The sequence below is a fragment of the Otolemur garnettii genome, unplaced genomic scaffold, assembly GCF_000181295.1.
Source record: "Otolemur garnettii isolate 467f Iridium unplaced genomic scaffold, OtoGar3 scaffold00024, whole genome shotgun sequence".
Taxonomy (NCBI): Eukaryota; Metazoa; Chordata; class Mammalia; order Primates; family Galagidae; genus Otolemur; species Otolemur garnettii.
Genome location: NW_003852419.1, coordinates 13574220 through 13595845, shown reverse-complemented (window position 1 = coordinate 13595845; position 21626 = coordinate 13574220). Strand labels below are relative to the sequence as shown.

Genomic DNA, 21626 nt, shown 5'->3' with positions numbered 1-21626 from the left:
CGTGTTATTTATTCTAAGTAGTTTGCCACTTTATAACAGTGCTAGAATTTATATCCAATCTAATAGAGAGCTTAATTGCTACCTTCAACAAGTTGAAGCTATAAACTATATTTATATAGACCACCGATGTGTGCCTGGGGTTATCCCACTGCTGGTTTCCTAATGAAGAATGCCGGAATCCAGTGGTCAGAGCAAAAAACTTGCTTGGGAGCCTGAGACAGACAAGGTGCCACAAGGCACCCTTTCATTCCAAAGGTGGCTTTGGTTAAGGATGAAGTGTGGGAGAGTTCCATCAAGAGCCTCCCTTAGTCAGTTGGCTTTCCAGAGATAGTGTTTGCTGCTATTTCTCTTTTTTAGTAATTATAATTTGTGGATATAGCTATCCCAAAGGTCAACTGGACAAGCTGCTTTCTACAGTGATCTTACCTTGACCAAAGGCACTTCGGAAAAGAAGCATACAGATGGTGGCAGTGGGCTGAACTTTGAAGGGCAGTCTGTCCTGGTAAGGTAGAGGGATTAGACGCAGTGGTTCTCAACTTGTGGGTCGCGACCCCTTTGGGAGTCTCCTGCATATCAGATATTTACATTATGATTCATAACAGTAGCAAAATTACAGTTCTGAAGTAGCAATGAAAATAATTTTATGGTTAGGGGTCACCACAACATAAGGAGCTATATTAAAGGGTCATGGCACACTGGATTAGAGGGTGGCTCAAGGCCAAAGCAGACAAGTGGAAAGAGTATGTTGCACATGGCAATAAGTGGCATGGCTGATGTGGTCATGTAAGAGGGCTCTCATCAGTTGGGGCCCAAGGAAAAGATGAATATGTATATATGAGCCACCTATTATGCTGCAGCAAAGGTTCAGTGCAATCACGTGGGACTGTCTGCTGGTGTATGTGGTGTTAACATATATGTGTACAGTCACAAGCAGGTCAAAATGGCAGCCTTTAGCCCAGCCTCACTAGCAAGGTAAAGATGGCAGAGCAGCCCTGCCAAGCTCCTGGGTGCACTGCAGAGGTGCAGGGCTAGGCCAGGGAAACAGCCCAAGGAGCAGTGCCCAAGGCCACCTACAGACGAGTAGGTCATACCACCTGGGATATGGTAGCCATTGGAGCTCTCACATTAAGAGAAAAGTTTGAAATGCAAATGCAAAATGAAATATTTAAGTAGGAAGAAGGAGTAAGAAATGCAGGATAGAGACAGATAAGCTAGAAAGAAAGCAGAGAAGGAAGTCAGCCTGGCCTCACACTGACTTGGCACCTGTCACCAGGAGCATGGCGCTGCCCTTAGCCTTAGAATTCTTCAATTTTTCCTGTTAATCGTCTCTGTTATACCCTTACTATGGGAACAAGAGACAGTCATATAATTTACCTTCAGTTACAACGAAAGCATTTTGAGGAGGTCATTTGGTATTCAAAGAAACCAAAATTAACTTTCCAAAAGAATACTTTTCTAATATGCTGTGGTTTCACTATATTACCAGCACAGTATTGAAAAAAAAAAATTGGCTCCAAGATGAATTCTCCTCTGTGATAAGACTGAGTAGACACTCCATTATGTGCACAGTGGTGTAGAGCACCATTCTGCTTTGTGGATACTCCTCAGACCTGCCCCTCTGAGAAGTCAGGCATTCAGTGTTTTCATTTTAGAGTCTAATTCTGAGCCTTGTTCTTATGAACAAATGACCACAAATCCTTGTCCTGGCTTTAAATGCAGTTACTTTTAAGTCATTTGAAAATATTCCCCATTTGTTCCCTAGTTCTAATTTATAATTTCATTACTATGTTCAAAGACAATGACCACGATGTCTGTAAGATGCTCAACATAACAAATAAAAACTGCTGCTATCATTTACATTTTTTATATTTTTTTCTTAGCCAGAACGAGTTCACAAGCAAGCCCTCTCGTGGAGTTCCATATCAGCTCTGACTAGAGTAGTCTTTAGAAACATTGAACTGTCCTATGGCCACCCATAGCCTTTTCCTATTACAAAATATTATGAAATGCCAGAGATGCTAGATTTCATTTTGTTTTGCCAGAACCCTTTTGTTTGAATGTTTGCAATTTCCCTAATGAGAAATAAGTTTAAGAAAGAAAGACTGTCTTTGCCTGGTCTTGCATCCATTCATCTGGAATATGCCAAAGGAAGGGAAGGTTATCCAGTGCTATGATTTTCCTCAGAATTGGATTTCAGTCCAGTCCAGAATTGGATTTTAGACCATATTGCACACATGATACTCAGCAAGGAAACAAAGACAGGATGTTTAATTATATGTAAGTACTCAGAAATTATATTAAAAATGCTGACTTTCTGCAGTTTGCTTCCTTCCACCTGCATACGGCACCTTAATGTCACTACCAACTCAGAAATCTTCCACTATTGAGTTTATTGAACACTTATTGTGGACCAGATGCTATTTTGAATATATATTGTCTCAATAAATCATCACAGCTTGTGACATTGCTGTTATCCCTACTTGATAGAAGTGACAGTGAGACTTGGAGAGGTTAAATAATTTTCCCAGGACACAGAAGTAAAACGTGGTGTTGCTTGGATTTGCACTGAGACCTATTTGATTCTAAAACCCATGATATTACCCGCTCTCTGTCTCAGTCATATTTCCGTCAGTGAGTTGTGTAAGAGAAAAATTTATTCTGTGGTTCTTAGTCTTTCCAAAAAGATCAACAAGTCCTCCTTTAAACTCTAATTCTTGGTATAATAAATTATACATAAACATTAATTCTTGATGTAATAAGGCTAGTAAAAAATCTTGCATAATCAACTAAAGAAAGATACCATCTCAAATAAAATAATTTATAACTCAAAAACACCAGCAAGGAAAGAATAGTATGATTCCTTTAATTCGAAAACCATGAAAACAGATCCACCATTGAAGGTCACTGACAGAGGACCTCCTATCCTACCTATCTGACCTACCTATCTGGCAGCCTCAGCGTCAGCCACGTGAACAACATACGTGCCTGAAGCCAAAGGTTTTTACGTAAAAGCTTCCATAAACAAATTATTACATTTCTAGAGGAAAAAATAATTCTAGGCTAATTTTAAAATTAACAATATGAATTGCTCCATTTTTCCATTTTCTTCCAAAATGAAAACTTGTAATAAGATAGACTCCACAGATGTGCTCCATGTAGTTACCATTTTAAGTATATATAACAGATCTGAAGATGTAGAAATCTTTTCTCTTCATCTTTGTTTTTAAATGCCAAGAGGTTCTCTTTAAGACTGACTTAGTTTGGCTTCTACCTTTAACACATCAGCTGTATAACTAGTTCGGGTCCACTGCCTTTTATACTTTACAGACACACAAACCATGTACGGGGCATGTTTCCCCCACTAGATTTTTTTCAGAATTTATGCTGCCGAACAGACATTAAGCTACTCTAAATTCTGAACCAGTATGTAACTTCACAGGTACACAACAGTGCATTAAACAATGAAGAGCTCTTTCTCTTCATCCCACTCTGCTAATGGAGCCATTTAATCCTATCCAGAAAGAGGAGTCCATTTTTAGATTCTCCTTTGATCCTGCAGATTAACAGGAAAGAAAAGTCAGTAGTGAAAAATGAAAAAGGAGGAAAGAAGAAATAGAGATCGGTGACCAGAGCCCCAAGAAAGCAAGAGCATGTTTGATTCGGTTTCCTGGGATGTAACATTTTATTTTATTTATCTTTTGAGATCAAGTCTCACTCTGTTGCTCTGGGGAGAGTGCCATGGCATCATAGCTCACAGCAACCTCAAACTCCTGGGCTTAAACAATCCTCTTGCCTCAGCCTCCTGAGTAGCTGGGACTACAGGTGCCTCCCACAACATCTGGCTAGTTTTTCTATTTTTAGTAGAGACAGGGTCTCGATCTTGCTCAGGCTGGTGTTGAACTCCTGAGGTGTGAGTGATCCACCCACCTCAGCCTCCCAGAGTGCTAGGCCAAGCGTTACAAGCATAAGCCACTGTGCCCATCCTGGGATCCAATATTTTAAGTTGGAGAAGGGAGAAGAGATTAGACCTAGAAAACGAATAACTTTAAAAACAGCATTCAGAAATTTATCATAGTAGGCATTGATTTCAGATTCTTAAAATTGAAACCCATCTTAGACAATCTATTTTCTTAGATACTTACTTCTGCCCTCAACAAAATGTAAGGCAAAATGCCCCAGACTTATTTAAGAAGTCTTTAGAATTAAAACATACACCAAGTTGGTAGTTTTATTGAATAGTATTGTCTTTTGTTCTCTATGGCCTTTAGACGCTCCTTCCACTGACACTGAGGAGTTATTGGAATGTTATTGATTCATAACACTGAAAATGCTTTTCCACAGGGGGTGGGGATGGAGGGTAGGGGGTAATCCCACAGCCTACATCCACAGAATTTATCAACAAATTAAATTCAAGCATACATGATAATTCATGAATAACTTGGTGAAAATGGTAACTGTAAGATCCACTTGAAACAAAACCAAGTCAAATCTCACTTGATAAAAGTATATGAAAGATTTGGACACAAGCCGATCATTGCTCCTCTAACTTTTTGACTGCTCAATAATCTTATGCTTTCACATGATAAAGACTCTAGAACAGTGTTTTTCAACCTTTTTTAATCTCACAGCACACTTAAACCTATAAACTTCCATGACATATTATGTAAAGAGTAAAAAAAAATACTGTGCTTTGAACTTCTTTCAAAAATAATTTAATGATCTTTAAAAATGTTCATCTTCTGAGCGTTTTCATCCTATTTTTGTTATAGCAAAATAATTTTTTACATTTCGAAAATAGAGGATTAAAAATACATGAAAGTGAAATTCAAAAAAATAATCACTAGTATAGAGTCTTCCTGAAAAGCCCTTGATACAAGAATAATAAGTGTAAGATTTCTTAATTTCTTTCCCGATCAATGACGAGGGACTACTTAAGCTGAGATCTTTCTTTATTGTCTTTTATCATCAAGCAAGTTTTTGAGATGTTGGAGAATCAATCATAAAAGTTAACTCTGCCAATGTGCGTGAACTGTATGTATGTGCACCTTGTGTCAAAAGTAAAGACGTTCAATTTTGTCGAATCCTCACACTATTGGAGTGGAGGCAGCATCTGTTATTTAATCATTTAATCAACATTATCAAGCTTAAAGAAAACTTGATTGTACAGTGCAATGATCATTGAACACCCACCAGATTCAAAAATCATTAACTCTGTATCAGATTTGCAAACTGCACACTATTTTTAAACATAAATGACTGGTCAACCCCCACTCCCAAGCCCGCCCCCACTGCTGGGATCTATATTGCACCATTTGCCTGTTTCTAGTGATAAGAAGCTCATTAGTCTTCTAATACATTAAAACATCTAATGACCACAGCATCTGTTTTTATACTGAACCTAAAATCTGCCTTCCTTGCACTCCTACCCATGTATTCTAGTTCTGCCTTTTAGAAATACATTGTTAGGTCTTTTCCTCCTTCTCAAAGCAGCCCTTCAAAACCCTGAAGGCTATGGCAAATATGGACCTCATCTGTATTTTCTTCTCTTGCAGACTGAGCACAGGGAAAAGATGATGATGTGAGGAGGGACCAGGAAGGGACTAGAGGCCTTCTTAGGGGCTGGCACTTTTCTCACAAATTTTGATGTGTAATATTGTTCATTTTCATTCAGTTGGAAATATTCTCAAATTGCAATTGTGTTATTACTAAACTATGAGTGATTTGAAGGCTAAGTCTTCTTTTCCAAAGGAAGTGGGTTTTTCCAGTTTTGATACTGTTGTTTCGATCCTATTTGCATTGTAGTTAGAGAACATAATTTGTATGCTGCAATTCTTTGAAATTTATTTGGACTTATTTTAAAAGCCAGCATATAGCCATTTTCTTATGATGTTCCCTCAATATTTAAAAGGATGTATATTTTGTCCAGTGTTTATGTCAGTTCAGAGTTTTTAATCATGTTTTTTCATATTTTCTATTCATTTAAGAAAGTGAATGCTTATTCTTTCAATTAGTGGGAGAAGTATGTTAAAATCTTATTGTAATTGTGTTTATTTTTCCAGTTTGTTTTATCCACTTTGTTTTATCTGTACTGAGATTGTACGATTAAGGAAATTTAAATTTAGAATTTGTACATATTCATGGTAAATTGAAACTTTTATCTTATGTAGTAGTATTCCCTTTTGGTCTCTATAATCTTTTTTCCCTTAAAGTCAACTTTATCTGATACTAATATTACAAAGCCAACTTTCTGTTTGCATGGTATATTTTCTTTTTTCTTTAAAATGCTGGGTCCTTATATTCAAATTATGTCCCTTGAAAGAGCATATTTGTGTTTTATTTTTTAATCAGCCTGACAATTTGTTTTTTAATGCATGCATTTGGTCTGTGTACATTTAATAGACACATAACTGCTGATGTCTTTAGGTTTAAAATTAGCATTTTACCATTTACCTTCTATGTGTTCTATACATTGTAGTTTCCTTTACTTTCACGCCTTCTCTCTAAATTAATGGAACATTTTATTTTCCATTCTCCCTGCTATTAACATTGTAGTTTTTCACTTGTTTCTTTACTATTCCTTTAATGTTTTCCCTGGGGGTTACTTGATGAGCATCGGTGATTTATCAAAATCTAAAATACATTAGTAGCTTTACCTCTTGCTGAACAATACAAGGACAAATATCTATCTTTAAAATAGATAAATTCCATTTATCCTACTGCCAGCCTGTTTGTTATTATTCTCATGTACTTTAAAACCTAGGTGTTTTATACCTATTCAATACCTATTATTGTTTTAGGCAGTCAGCATTTATTGAGATTCACTCACATGTTTATCCTTTTAATTGTTTTTCATCATGCTAGAGTTTCGAATTGGAAAAAGAATAGAAAAAAAGAATTTAGTGCAAATTTAGGTAGTTTGTTCCCCCTCAATCCTATCTCTCTGTTCCATTTGGAATTCAGAAAGTCCTAAGACCCCAGAGGCATATGGGGAAATATTGTGCAAAAATGTAAGATGTAATGAAATGGACAGGGAGATATACACAGGAAGGTAACATGTTCTAAAGGCAAGAAGCACAAAGATATACTTTATTGAAAAAGCCTTAGGCAGTTAATGAGGTAGAACAGTAATGCCAAGGTACACTCACCAAATTTACTAGTTTGCCTCGATTTAGTGGGCACAAAAGCTGCTTATTGTGGAATAAACAACAAGTGTAATGTAATTGGTCTCAAACAATTAGGAGGTTACCAAACCGTGCTTGTTATAATTGGCATTGCCATAGCCAGGGGCTTATTCGGCCTCCAGTGATGATTTGCCTGAAGGAATAAGCCTGGAATGTGTGTGCTTTGGGCTAGGAAGACTGACTAATCTGGCTGTAAGGCCTCAGGGAGGGAGGCCAAGAATCAAGTCACAGTTCTCAGGCAGGGCTTGGTGGACTCAGCTGAATACAGTCAGCCTCCATTCAGGTCAGCACGCACCCAAGAGGTGGGGGCTGGGGGAAAGGGAGATGAAATGGTGGAGCTCCAGGCAAACACAACTGAAATGAAAGTGTGGAGGCATGCCATCCTAAGGTGGGATCATGATTCCTCCAATGACCATCCACTTTGAAGCAGGTCCCCAGCCCACATGGAATGGATTTGAACCTTCACTCAGAGGGTCTTTAATTCCTAAAAGGGAGCCACCCTAGAGCAAAGATTAATGGTGCTGCTTGTTTCAAAATACAGTTTTACTTCCCTAAGGAGGCAAATTGATGCTTGGTTGTGATATCCCAAATACCAGGGACATCTTTTCACAAACATTTTTTAATGAGTAATTAAGGAGAAAAAAGAGAGTTTAGCTGAATACAACATATTCACAGCGATGCCAGAGAATACTCCTATCACGTTAGTAGAAAATGTGGTTGCCTTAAGATTCTGAAAGCAATAAACTTCACTGTACCAGAGTGCAGAAAGACCTGAAGAGCGAGAATGGAAGCCCTTGGTACTTTGCTCTTCTGTTTCGGCCCCTGACCAGTGCGTTCAGTTAGTCTGTGTGTAGCACAGATGAGTCACTGACTGTTCACACACTGGTTGGTGTTCCTCCCCATGGTCATTAACTAGGTGTTTAATCTCAGCCAGTCACCTTGCACATGAACACTACAGAGGAGAGTAGGTGAGAGGGGGTCTAATTGCAATGCAAATCCATCGTCCCTGCTAGAAAAGCAATTCTGAGTATACGTAGCATGATTTTTCTGTATGGGAACAGCATATCGCAAGGTTCTGACAGAACACAGTGTGATGCCAAGGACTTCCAGGACACTTGATTCTTCACTCTCTAAAACAAAGACATGAACTATCAGCGAGGCTGATATTTGTTGATTTTGGTGATATTTTTGTTTATCATTTAAAGCACACCAAATTATTAACAATCTGTTTTGCCAGAACTGATAAGAATCTAGAACTATAAATCTACTGCTGGCCATCCACGAAGACAGTTCTCTTTTGTTACTTAGTATTTATTTTCTCCACCAGAACTGCTTAGCTTGGGTGAATTCTAGCTGATAATTTCAGAAGGGTGAAAAGCTAACTAGAACTGGGCATTTGGCCCAGATAAATCTGATTCCAGTACTATGAAAGAAGCAGCAAGGGAACTAGAAAGTCTTTGACAAAAAATTGTTGATAATTGGCTAAAAGCTGGGGAGAGAAACAGAAAACTTGGAGAGCTACGAATGTTATTCTAAGCAGAAGAGAGACGCAAGGGAGGAATCCAGGTGCAGCAAGATTAACAACCCTTTCTTCAATGCTGACAAAAATTAAAAATGTAAGTGACTACGGTAGAACTCTCAGGAAGTGTGTCTTTCTGAACACCTAAATTACAGAAGCCAAAATGGAAATCCTGGGTTTGAAATTCTGCTCCGTGTGACTCTGGCAAGTCACCTCCCCTAGTCCACACTTCAGGGATATCCTCCTTCCTCTCTCTGCCTTGTGGGTAGTGCAACCACCTCTTCACAGGGCGATTATTAGTATTAAATCAGAGGCTTTGTAAATCTACCTTCCCAATCAAATAATAGTTCTTTTTATGTTGTTAAGCATTTGCCTCCTTTTAAACCAATTAATTTTAGAATCTTAACGTGTTTGTATATGATGCTATATAGAACATTACATACTTTCTTCCTAATCAGATTTCAATTAACATAATTTAATGTCTTGATTACTCAGATTATCATTATCAACAGTAACTATCAATATCAATTATACTTTCATTTGCTCTTGTTGAGATATTTTCTACCTTCTAGGATTATACTGAAAAAGAAGATAAACATTCTAAATAACTATACAGTCTTTACCCAGTAAGTCTCTTTAGTTTCAGAAAGTCAAAAGCATATTTTGGCCGGAAATCATTTATCACTCTCTCACTAGAAGGAATTAGGACCAATAATTTCTAGCATCTGGGTATCTAAATCAAGAATGCTGAGGGGAAAAGAGATCAACAGTAAAATAGTTCCTTTTCTTTAACCACAGGAGTCCTTGGTTATATTATTTCTAAGGGTTTATAGCCTGGAAACCCTTATTTCTTAGGGTCTCTAGCCAAGTTTATAGCCTAGCTTATATTTTGAAGATCCTGAACACATTTTTTTTTAATTGTTTCAGGTTAATTTGAAGGTACAAAGAATTAGGTTACAATGTTTGCAGTTGTTAGGTGGAATCCCTCCTGAACACACTCTTTAAAATCTATATGTTATCCTTAAGAACAAACAAGTCTATTTTACAGATGGAGCAGCAGAGAGGGAAAACAAAGTGACTCTGTGAACCTAGATCACATAGGTGGTGACAGAATCAGAATAATTGCAATCCCCTTTCTCTTAGGACTAGTACATTCTCATCACTAGTCCATGGGGGCTTATTCAGAAGTAGTTCTGAATTATCTCTCAAAGCAGCCCAAATTAGGAAAGTCTAAACGGAACCCAGGGCCATTCAAGGTGCAGAAAGTGTTTGCCCGTGAAAACACTGAAGTGACTCCATGTTGTGGTAAGTTATCAAATTATGGAAAGAACATTGCAGAGATTAAAATGTTGCATAAGAGAGAGAAAGCAGCATGAGTCAGGGGTTTGGGAAATGTGAGTCAGACTAAAGGGAAGGAGCCAAAAACAGAGAACAAGGGCCTAAGCGGGGCCTTAATGGACACCACAGAGATGTGAACACAGTTGCCTCCACTAACTGTGAGAGGAGAATCAAAGGTGCGGTTCCCTAGGCTGGAAGTCAGTAGGATAACGAGGCTAGAAGAGAGAGCTGAGCAGAGATCAGGCTGTATTACTGAAAGGAACTAATGGTGCCAAAGTCAGCAAGAGAGGGACCTACGATGGAATAAATCACCAGGAGGGAGGGCACGGGCACATTTTTGAAAAATGAGGGAATCACCAACTATTGCCATTAGCTGTTCTTCATGTATTAGAATGATGGAATGTATTGTGATATTTTAGGAAGCATATTCTATTATTTTCTTCTTTGGTCATGTTACCATGAGGCTATGTCTACATAGTTCAGAGCTGCTCCCTGGGGGATTCAGTCCAAACACTCTAATCCCACCTTTTTGGCCCTTAATTTTGCTGGTGACTTGAACTAGCATTTCGTAAGCACCTGCAGTTCCATCAGCTCCTCGCACAGCCCCTCCCGCCGTGCTGACTCTGCCTGCCATTCCCAGGGAAACTGGTTTTGTCTTAACAGTGTTTTCTAATGGAACCTGCCTTCTGCTTAGAAACAGCATCCTATTTCTGCCATCCATGCATCCCATCTTCTTCATAATGCAGCAGAGAACTCACCGCCTCTGGGAAGCCTTCCCTGGCCCACCGCCGCTGATGCTGCCTTATTGGGCGAAACCTCTGCGCTTGTGAACTCAGTTGCTTTACATCACTTTTCACTTACTGACATCTTCAGGATTTTGCTGTCTGTCTCAGATTTTCCCCATTACTACTCTGCCTTGTAAATTTTTAGTTCCACCAGATAAAACACTAGGCATCAGTTCTCAGCAACTAGTAAGAACTAGTTAGAATTTCCATTTCATCCATTTATTGAACAATATTTATTGAAAACCCTCCATCTTTCATGCACTATGCTGGGCACTAGGAATCAAAGTAAAGACATAGAACCTACCTCAAAGAGCCTGGGTCCAGGTCCTAAAAAAACAAGTGAGCTTAACTGTCAAAGTTAAATGTTAAATAATTTGGGTGGTGCCTGTGGCTCAAAGGAATAGGGCGCTGGCCCCATATGCCAGAGGTGGCAGGTTCAAACCCAGCCCTGGCCAAAAACTGCTCTCCCCGTAGTACTTTTTCCTAGATTGTAAGGAAAATTATGTCTGATCTGAGTAATTTCCCGTATAAATAAAGTGTGGCTTTTTGCCAGAGCAGATATGCTCCCATATAAAATGGGAAATTAATTTTTTTGCCATAACAATATATGTAACAATTTTATATGGCTTTGTATAGATGTGTAACTTCAGCAATAAGATCTCAAAGTATACTTTTCAAACTAATCAAATTGTTACTTAAAATAATAAATGGACATTATAATTGAAGATAGGTCAAAGAAGTACGGTCTACTTATGGCCTTCATTGGAACATCTGCTAAAAGCAAAAGAAAGGATAAATATTCTAAACTGTAGTCAAAGAACCATAAGTGGAAACGTAGTCACTAGCTGCTTCCAGGTCATGGAGGGTGTTTTTATGACCACTGTGTGAATCCAGGAAAGTGGAAATTCTAATCACCAATCGAGGGTGAGGCCCATTCTGCAGCAGCTTTGTTTGGTTCTTAAAAAAGAAAGGAAAAGAATATAGTGTCAGTGCAGGCAGTGGTATTTTATTTGGTTTGTGATCTATTTGTATTACTTTAACTCACCTAATGTTCTTATTTTGTAATCCCTTCAGAAGGTAAACAGACTTGGTTCTTAAGAAGGACTATAAAAGCAGTTGAATGATACATTAGTTCCAGTGGAAATTTTAGCCTGTTTACAAAAGGATTTAGAAATGAACAACAAGAAAGCAGGAAGGAAGTTGCAGGACATCAGTCGTAGGAATGCAACGGGGTGGAGGCAGTTTGCAGAGCCGTGCCTCAGAAAGAAAAGCCTCAGTCACTGGTGAGGCCTCCCTTAGAAAACGCAGCAGCCAGCCCAAGCCCTTGATCTCCTGCCAGCATGTAATGGGGAGACTTGCCACAGCGGAATTGAACATTGCTGTATCTCTTAGGGCTGTTATCGCTGCAGATGCTGGCAGATGTTCTTGACATGAAACAATAGAAATTCTGCTGTCATTTCTGCATTAGCGAGTCATAAAGCTCTGAAGAAATCCCAGTAGAAAGCTTTTCATCAAGTGCACGTGGAAAAATAATAAAAGACACACAAAAAAGAGCAGATGGTTTCAAAGCAAGATGGTTGTACCACTGCAGAGTACCTGATAAAGGAGTCTGTAATCACTGACTTGAAAATAATAGTAATTATAATAATAGTACATTTTGAAACAAACAGAATAAAAGAAAACTTAGCCAAAACCTTAAAACCAGTTTCAGAGTTACATAAATAGATCCTTTTTCGGGTTATTATCCGATCAATAGCCATGCATCACTGAAGTATTCTTCACCTCCCCTCCTGCTTTCCCGTGGAAAGAATCTTGCTTATCCTTTCCACCTCCAGCTAAGTGAAGCTGGTGTCTGAGGATAGCACACTTGCAATCTGAACTTCCTGTATCATTACAGTGCCTCGTATAAGTACAGCAGTTCTCCTTGAAAATACAAAAAAATGAAAGGCAGCACACCACCCGGGCCACTCTCTAAGCTGCCTCAAGGGAAGGCAGGAATGGAGTTAATTACTGATGCCTCTTTCTGTTTTAATTCATTCTTGGCCCACTACTTCTTCCAAAGCCCCACCCTGGGTCTACCACAGTGAAAAGCTAAGACCCCTTGAGTCCACTTACTGCAAAATTTGTCATCTAGAAATTATGAGTTTTATGATATTTTCTAATGAAACTTACAAGAATGGCAAAATTATAGAATCCTTTCATTTGTGCTATTTAAATCCATAATATGAGAGATTTGAATTAATATGAAGGTGATATAGATAAGACAAAATTAAATTTCACTTATTAATACTATAAATAAGAATATATACATAAAATGTACATCCCATTTTGATACTAAATGAAGAAATTCTTTATACTGGCTTATTATGTTATGACTGAGAAATTTTTACTTTTCTAAAACTGTAACCTGCCTACTCCTTCAGGCACATTTAGTAAATTATTTTCGGAAGTAAATTGCTTTGAGAAAATATGTATTTTTAAAACTGGCCCGCCTCTCTCTTTCCTAGAGGAATATTATTAAATTGTATCCTTGGCATTCTGAAATTTGCAGTGATATTGTAATGACATATTACCCTCCCCTGTGTAAAAATAATAATAATAAGCTACAGGGAATTTATAATATTGCATTTTGATTATTCCTTCTCATTAGGCAAATTTTTGGAAATTTCTCAATAGAAATTAACTTGAATGCAATATACTAAATGGGAAAAGCAAGTATCATGCAACCTATATATTCAGTAAATTTTAAAATATATAAAACAATGCTATCTGCCCTAATGGGTGCATCCCTGTATAATAAAAGTATAAAAATGCCTCAAAGAAGGCTGCACATCTAGCAGGATAGTGGTAGTTCATAGGCAAAGGGATGAGGAAGATCTGCAGCTTTAGCTGTAGCTAAAGTATTTATCACTGTAACAAAGTAAGCTTTAGAGGAGAGGCAAGCATGGCAAAATGTTAGCATTTCTTAAATCTGAGGGGTGCACACTGGCGTCCATGAAATCGTTTCTGCACACTTGAAGTAATTTACGGTGTCAGACATTTCCAGTGTAACAATAATGTTTTAAGAATAAAGTAAATTTCACTTTAAGACATGGGGAAGTGGAGGAAACATTGACGTCTTCACAGTCGACTAAAATCACTTCTGTGTTGCTTGCCTTTGACAGACATAGACGAGTGTGCCACCGGGACACACAACTGCAGGGCAGACCAGGTGTGCCTCAATCTACGAGGCTCCTTCGCTTGCCAGTGTCCCCCTGGGTATCAGAAGCGAGGGGAGCAATGTGTGGGTAAGTGTCACGGTGCACTAAGCAAAGCCTGTCTTGAGCATCTTGGTAGCTTAACCTCAGGCACTCCAGTCCACGTGCCCATACTCATTTGGAGACCCATCGCCAACAGCCGCTTCTTCTCTCATTGACTTCCAATCCATTTTCCACACAAACAAGAAAGAACTAACCTTAAAGAACCTCTTTGGGCCTATTCCAAATATCAAAGTGTTGGTTACATGTTGAACTAAGCAAAAGCAGAAATTTGGGGTGAGGGGGAGCCCACCAAACAACCAAGGCAGTGTTAAACTTGCCGTTTGGGGGCTGCAGCACTGACACGCTGGCAGTGTGGGCTTCTTTCACTCCTGCACAACACAGAGAAGCACATGGGGCGGAGGGTGAGGTTCAAACCCCCCCCCCCACCTCACTTTGAGACCTGGGGAAAGTTACTTACATCTGTGTCTCTCCTTGTCCATTTGTACTGTGGAGATCAGAGTCGTTCCTGCCTCAGGAGCTTGTGTCTAGGGCTGTGTAGAACAGTGCCTGGCAGCAGAGCTGTGCGCTGTCCTTGTGTACCGGGTGAACAGACAGTACGAAGGGTCTTCACGTCTCAAACCTGCGCAAGGCGCTGGGCATGCGGGGCCCAGAGCAGCGCGTGCCTCTCCTGGAGGCCCAAGGGCATGAGCTCCCAAGGGCAGGGCCAGGCCAACTTGTGTCTCTGCTGTCTCCCCGTCCCCAAATATGCCCACCACACCATGTGCTCTGTGGGTGTGTTTTAAATGAAGGGAAGAACACCATATGCAGAGGCTCCTGGCAAACGGAGAGGTAAAATAAAGCATTCATGCCTAGCACTAGGCGTGGACCTCTGGGATTGACTCCCTCTGTCCATTTATTCACATGTCACCCTTTACCACAGATCAGCAAAGAAGGGGTGAGGATGTGGAGACAGACACCAGCATCAGTTTCACCCAGAAAGGGAGCTGTTGACGTTAGGACGTCAATGCTGAGTTCCTCATGGGGCCCGGCCCATTCTGCCTGCGTGGGGCTGTGCCCACAGGCTGGGGTTGGGGCCCAGTCTCCAAGAAGGTCCCAGGGATTGTGGCATGTAAGCTGTGACTTAGAGTGTGTGGAAAACTCCACAGACACCAAAGTTTTGCCTGTGCTACTAGGAAAAATATTTGAGAGCATAAAAAGTGCAGAAAAGGGAATTAGCCCAGCTTATGAGGGGGTGAATCAAAGAGAACAGAACATGTGGTCGCAGCCCTTTATGCTGTAGGAGGAGGACACGTTCATAAACTCAGATCTAATCATGCGTCTTCCCTGCTGGTCCCTCACCCACAGAATCAGGTCTACATTCCTCAACACAGCAGAAAAGGTCTTCCTCAGTCTTACCCTCATCTAGCTCTCTGGCCTCAGTATCCCTGTCCCACCTCCAAAAAACAGTACACTCCAGCTTTGTCCTGCTACTTCCCCACAGGCCTTCTGCAGTATTATACTTCAGTGCCTCCACACAAGCTTTCCAGCACCAGGAACATTCCCTCCTGGCAAACTCCTGTTTCTCTATCAAATCCCAGCTCTGGGTCGCCTCCTCTGGGAAGCCTTCCATGATCTACCCAAAGATAATTAGTCACTCTCTCCTACATGCTGGTACTTCTCAAAATGTCGGATCCCTTTCATAAATGTCTAATCTTTTGCAGACCAATACTTCCATGAAGTACAATAAAAATGTGGCCATAGTGTCAAATTGCTATTTCTCTTAGTTTCTGTATTTATTCATTGCAGACTCATACAAACAGCCTGTCAACCAGCAGAGGTCAGCAGGCCGTACCTTGAGTACCACAGTACTGTCTCTGTCCCTTGTCTACCTTTCTCTAGGTCTTATCACACCAGGGAAAAACTGTTTCCTGCCTATCTTCCATTCTAGAGGGGGGCAGAACACACGTATATTTGTTATCATTATAAATCTGAGGGTCAAACAGAAAGCTAGCAAATAACAGTGGGCTCAATGAATGTGTACTTGTTGAGAAGACTTATATCATTTATTCACCAAATTGTTAGTAGCCAACTGTGTGCCAGGCACTGGGCTATACAATTAAACAGATTTTCAAATTCATAGCCTTCCCAGAGGTACAAGAAAGCACCAGTCATACAAATTATCTGTTAATACCAGTACCTGGCTGTAATACGAAGTACTAGGGAGCATTATGCTAAAATTGCTCTTAATATGTGTACGTTTCCATTCATTCAAATAATGTTTATTAAGCACCTACTATGCCAGGCCCTTTGCCAGTATTACGCATACAGCAGTGAACAGACAAAAGAACCTCTGCCTTCTTATTTAAGGCATTATTATTGATGCCTTTTTATTAAGACCATTTATGGATGGTCTTATTTGCCATTCATTACAGTGAGAGAGACAGACAAGAAGCACATAAGCACGTGACATGATGTCAAGTAGTATCAAGCACTAAGTATTAAGAAGTCTACAGCATTTGGGTACGGTGGCTCACACGTATAATCCCAGCATGTGGGAGGCTGAGGCAGGCAGATTGCCTGAACTCAGGAGTTTAAGACCAGCCTAAGCAAGAGCAAAACCCTGTCTCTAAAAAACATAGCCAGGCATTGTGGCAGGTGCCTGTTGTCCCAGCTACTTGGGAGGCTGAGGCAAGAGGATCACTTGAACCCAAGAGTTTGAGGTTGCTGTGAGCTGTGATGCCACCACACTCTACCAAGGATGACCAAGTGAGACTCTGTCTCAAAAATAAAAAATAAATAAAAACAAAGAAGTCTACAGCAGGGGAAGGAAATAGATAAGGCAGAAGAAACTTTTCTATGGGTGGAAAGAATGGCTTCCCTGAGGAGGTGACGTGTGAACAGACACTGAACAAAGTAAGGGCAAAAGCGTGTGAATATCTTATCATTTATTTCAGTATTCAGATTAAATCAAATGTATCTTCCAAGTTATTAATAATAGCTATCTGCTAGGAACTTTGCCTACATTATGTCCTGTGATCTTCCCGGCAATTCTACCACAGTGTTGTATTAGTACTTACAGGAGAGGATGTGGAAGTTCGGGACGGTAAGACCAAGCTAGTAATTGCCCAGAAAAAAAAAACAAAACTCCAACTCAGGTTACCCTGAGGCCACTTGAGCACACTGCCTCCCACTTATTAAAGTACCAAAAGAGCTCACCATAAAGTTTTACTTTGTTTTGTTTTACCAGAAGGCAGTGTCACTATGTAGTGTTACATTGTACATGCATAATTGTTGTTTTAAATAACACATGCCTGTTCGAGTTGTCACACAGTGTCGAGTCATGAATTAGTAAATTTTATGATGCTTCTAAGATGTTAGTCATACTCTGCGAGTGCGCAACTGAGCATTTTATAGTTGGAAATATTTATATGAGAAGGACACAGGCTGCCACACTTCATCAAAGTGTCAGAAGGGCGCTCTCAAGAGCTAACTCGTGTTGCATCCGATTCCTTCCACGGCATTCTTTCATTTGATTCTCACAAAAACTTCCTAAGATACACATGGCAAGCATTCCTAGCCACACTCTGCAGAAGAAAAAGGCTGAGATACTAAACATCTAAGTACTCAGTCCAGGTTACCAGCGGAACATAGCACACTCCTCTTTTCTCTTAGTTTGGTGCTACTTCACTTAATTCTTTGGTAGTTCTTTTTACTTCTCTAATTACGAATAAGCTTTGAGCTCCCCAAACTCATATATATGTGAAATGGTCTCAGTTACTTTGTTTCTTTAAATCTCAACCCACCCACCAGGTTTGTTTACCACTGAATGGCATGAATGCTCAGTCTTTGTTAATATCTTACGTACAGAATACAGACCCAACTATGTTTAAAATACATATACCTCGCTCGTGCCTGTAATCCTTGCACTCCGGGAGGCCGAGGTGGGTGGATCGCTTGAGCTCAAGAGTTCGAGACCAACCGGAGCAAGAGCAAGACCCCAGCTCTAAAAATAGCTAGGTATTGTTGCTGTCGTCTGTAGTTCCAGCTACTCTGGAAGCTGAGGCAAAAGAATCACTTTGAGCCCAAGAGTGTGAGGTTGCTGTGAGCTAGGATGCCACAGCTCTACCCAGGGTGACAAAGTGAGACTCTGTCTCAAAACAACAAAAAAGGAGGAAGAAATAATCATCTTTTAAATGTGGTCTATCTGCTCTCAATAAAGCTCTACTGAGAACTTGCAAGCAAACAGCTAAGCTAAGTCAATGATTTGGTTCTCTTTGTGTATTTGCCCCATAACCTAGACATCGATGAATGTTCCATCCCTCCATACTGCCAACAAAGATGTGTGAACACTCCAGGCTCGTTTTATTGCCAGTGCAGTCCTGGGTTTCAGTTGGCGGCAAACAACTACACGTGTGTAGGTAAGCCTTTTGGGTACTAGCTGATTTCTGTCTTCAGCAACCAGGAAACTCCATGCCACATAGCTCTATTTCTGGTTTTCTATTTTCTTGGTTCCAATTGGCTTCCATCAAGTTCCCTTAAGTAAGCATAAAGCTAGGGATCAATAAACTGTGGTATATGTACGCCATGGAATACTATGCAGCCCTAAAGAAAGATGGAGACTTTACCTCCTTCATGTTTACATGGGTGGAACTGGAAAATGTTCTTCTTAGCAAAGTATCACAAGAATGGAAGAAAAAGTATCCAATATACACAGCCCTATTATGAAACTAATTTATAGTTCTCAAATGAAAGCTACAACCTAATTCTAGCCCAAGAATATGGGGAGGGGTTGGGGAAGGGAAAGGGAGAGGGGCAGATGGGTGGCGGGAGGGTGGCGGGAGGGTGACTGGAAAGATCACCAATATGGTCTGTCTAACAAGGGTACAAGTGAACTTTTCTAGAACTAGAGTATGAATGTTTTAACACCATAACTAAGTGAATGACACGAAGTCTATGTTAACCAGTTTGATGAAGGTATTTCAAATTGTATGTGAAAACACTACACTGTACCCTATGTTTGCATTAATGTATACAGCTATCATTTAATTTTTAAAAAAAGTAAGCATAAAGCTAAAAAGACAATAACCAATATGTTTCTTAAAACACATCAAGATGTGAATGAAAAACTTTTTTAACTTTGGTTTTGGTTCCTCTCTGTGGATGCAGTAAAAAAAAAATTTTAAACCGCAAGTCAATTGATAATACACACACCCACCAATTAGTCAACAGTGTGTGATATAAACGCTGGAGGTGCCAAGGGGTTACTGCAAGTTCAGATATGCAAACTTTCCACTGAGAGTGCATCTGATTCTTCCATGCTGCTTCTCCCCTTTCAGAATGCAGTGTCACGGCCCACAATTTAAGACTGGCATGACATGGAAAGAATCTAGTGTAGGAAAAATGCCTTTTCACAATTATTTTCAGTGCCTTAGAGCACTGCAAAACGCTGTATGGGTCTCAAAGGCTTATGTTATAATTGTAATGGAATTTAACAGAACCCATTTAAAAAGTAATAAATAGCACAGATAAATCTTCACTACAGCATGCTGAGAGACCGTATCAGTCTGAATGTCTTATATCAATTATTTATAGCCTTGGCTTTTTGTATCCGAACGACAACAAAAGAAAACAGATACTGCAATGTATATTTATGACAAGTATTAAATTCTTTGGAAAAGACTCATCAAACATCAAACCAACTGCCATTCTGAGAAAAAAAAAAAAGTTGGTATTTCTAAAACTCGTATATGACAGATGTTTGAAGTCGTTCCAAGAAATAGGGAACCCGAATGAACGTTCTCCAGGGAGCTTCTGCAGGGCAAAGAATTCAACTATGGAATTACTCCCTTGTCATCTGATGACATAAGTGCAAAAGAGAAGGGATATAGTTAAAGGTATTTATAAATATGTAGATATATAAAACCTTTTCTTCCAGATATCAATGAATGTGATGCCAGCAATCAATGTGCTCAGCAGTGCTACAACATTCTTGGTTCATTCATCTGTCAGTGTAATCAAGGATATGAGCTAAGCAGTGACCGGCTCAACTGTGAAGGTAAAGCACTGCCCAAACTGTGGACTGAGTGTCCAGGCCCTTAGATCGCTGTAGTTGACCTGGTTAGGTACCTGTTTATGAAAATAAATTTTTACTCATGGAAATCTTGCCATTAAATCCAGTTAATGTCATTCAGGTATAACACTGAATTTTAAATATGTTACCGAGAGAAAGGAGAAGAAATAAAATAACTGAAATATTAGGTTTAATAATTAGAAAGCATGGCGGGGCGTGGCAGCTCATGCCTTTAATGAGCCAAGCACTCTGGGAGGCCAAGGCGGGTAGATTGCTTGAGCTCAGGAGTTTGACACCAGCCTGAGCAAAAGCCAGATCCATCCCCCCCAAAAAATAGCTGGGCGCTGTGGCTGGTGCTTGTAGTCCCAGATGCTTGGAAGCCTGAGGCAAGAGAATCACTTGAGCCCAAGAGTATTGAGGTTGCTGTGAGCTGCGATGCCATGGCACTCTACCCAGGGTGATAAAGTGAGTGAGACTGTCTCAAAAATAAGAAGAAGAATTTGAAAGCATGCTCTAGTATCTGGCTTCTCAAAGTGTGATCGGATGACCGGAAGCATCCAGAACCTCCTGGGAACTTATGAGAAGTGCAGAAGCTCTGGCTTCAGCCTACAGAGTCAGAATCTGTATTTAACAAGAACCAGTGTGACTGGTGCGCACACTAAAGATTGAGAAGAGCTGAATGCACGTCAAAACGCTAGAATAAAAACCAGGGCAGCGCCTGTGGCTCAGAGGAGTAGGGCACTGGCCCCATATGCCAGAGGTGGTGGGTTCAAACCCAGCCCCAGCCAAAAAAAAAAAAAAAAAAAACCAAGAGACCTGGGCCCTGGCCTTATTCCTTTACATATGTGACTTAGGCACATTTCTTAAATTGCCATCTGAGTAAGGAGAGGGCCATGTCACTGGGCGATCCCTTGAGGGCCTATTGTGTGTGGGGGTGTGTGTGTCTGTGTTCCACTGCACAACTCAGAAGCCACTGGGCACACTCAGGGGCATGCCCGTGGATGTTCCTGACTTCCCCACAGCTCCTCCCAGCTTCACTTGGGACTGCGCAGATCAAACCCACCTAAAGAGGCCTCACATCATGCCATTGTCCTCAAAACCAAAAGGGGCTGGCTCAGCACAGCTGCCTCTGCCCCCATGAGTAAATTCCAGGGACGTCACTATTCACAAATGCAGAGCACTCTTCCCCTGAAGACCAGACCCTGCCAAGACATCACCTCTGGAAGCTTGCACAGGGATGGGACTCGGAATTCAAAGCTCAGTTGAACTAGACAGCAGAGTCACCCAGTTTCTGAATAGGCAAACAAGAACCTGCATCCTAGGTGGGCGTGCAGAGAGTGACCTGCGTCCTAGGTGGGTGTGCAGAGAGCTACCTGCGTCCTAAGTGGGTGTGCATAGAGCGACCTGCGTCCTAGCTGGGCGTGCAGAGAGCCACCTGCGTCCTAGCTGGGCGTGCAGAGAGCCACCTGCGTCCTAGGTGGGCGTGCAGAGAGC

The 21626-nt window shown here is 40.5% G+C and overlaps 1 protein-coding gene across 1 annotated transcript in view; it reads left to right on the top strand.

Moving 5' to 3' along the window:
* Nucleotides 1-21626, top strand: part of EFEMP1 (EGF containing fibulin extracellular matrix protein 1) — a 63156-nt gene that overhangs the window by 28831 nt on the left and 12699 nt on the right. The window contains exons 5-7 of the mRNA XM_003787933.3: nucleotides 13988-14110; nucleotides 18361-18480; nucleotides 19998-20117. Of these exons, the coding sequence (XP_003787981.1) occupies nucleotides 13988-14110; nucleotides 18361-18480; nucleotides 19998-20117 (363 nt within the window). The remainder of the gene's footprint in view (nucleotides 1-13987; nucleotides 14111-18360; nucleotides 18481-19997; nucleotides 20118-21626) is intronic.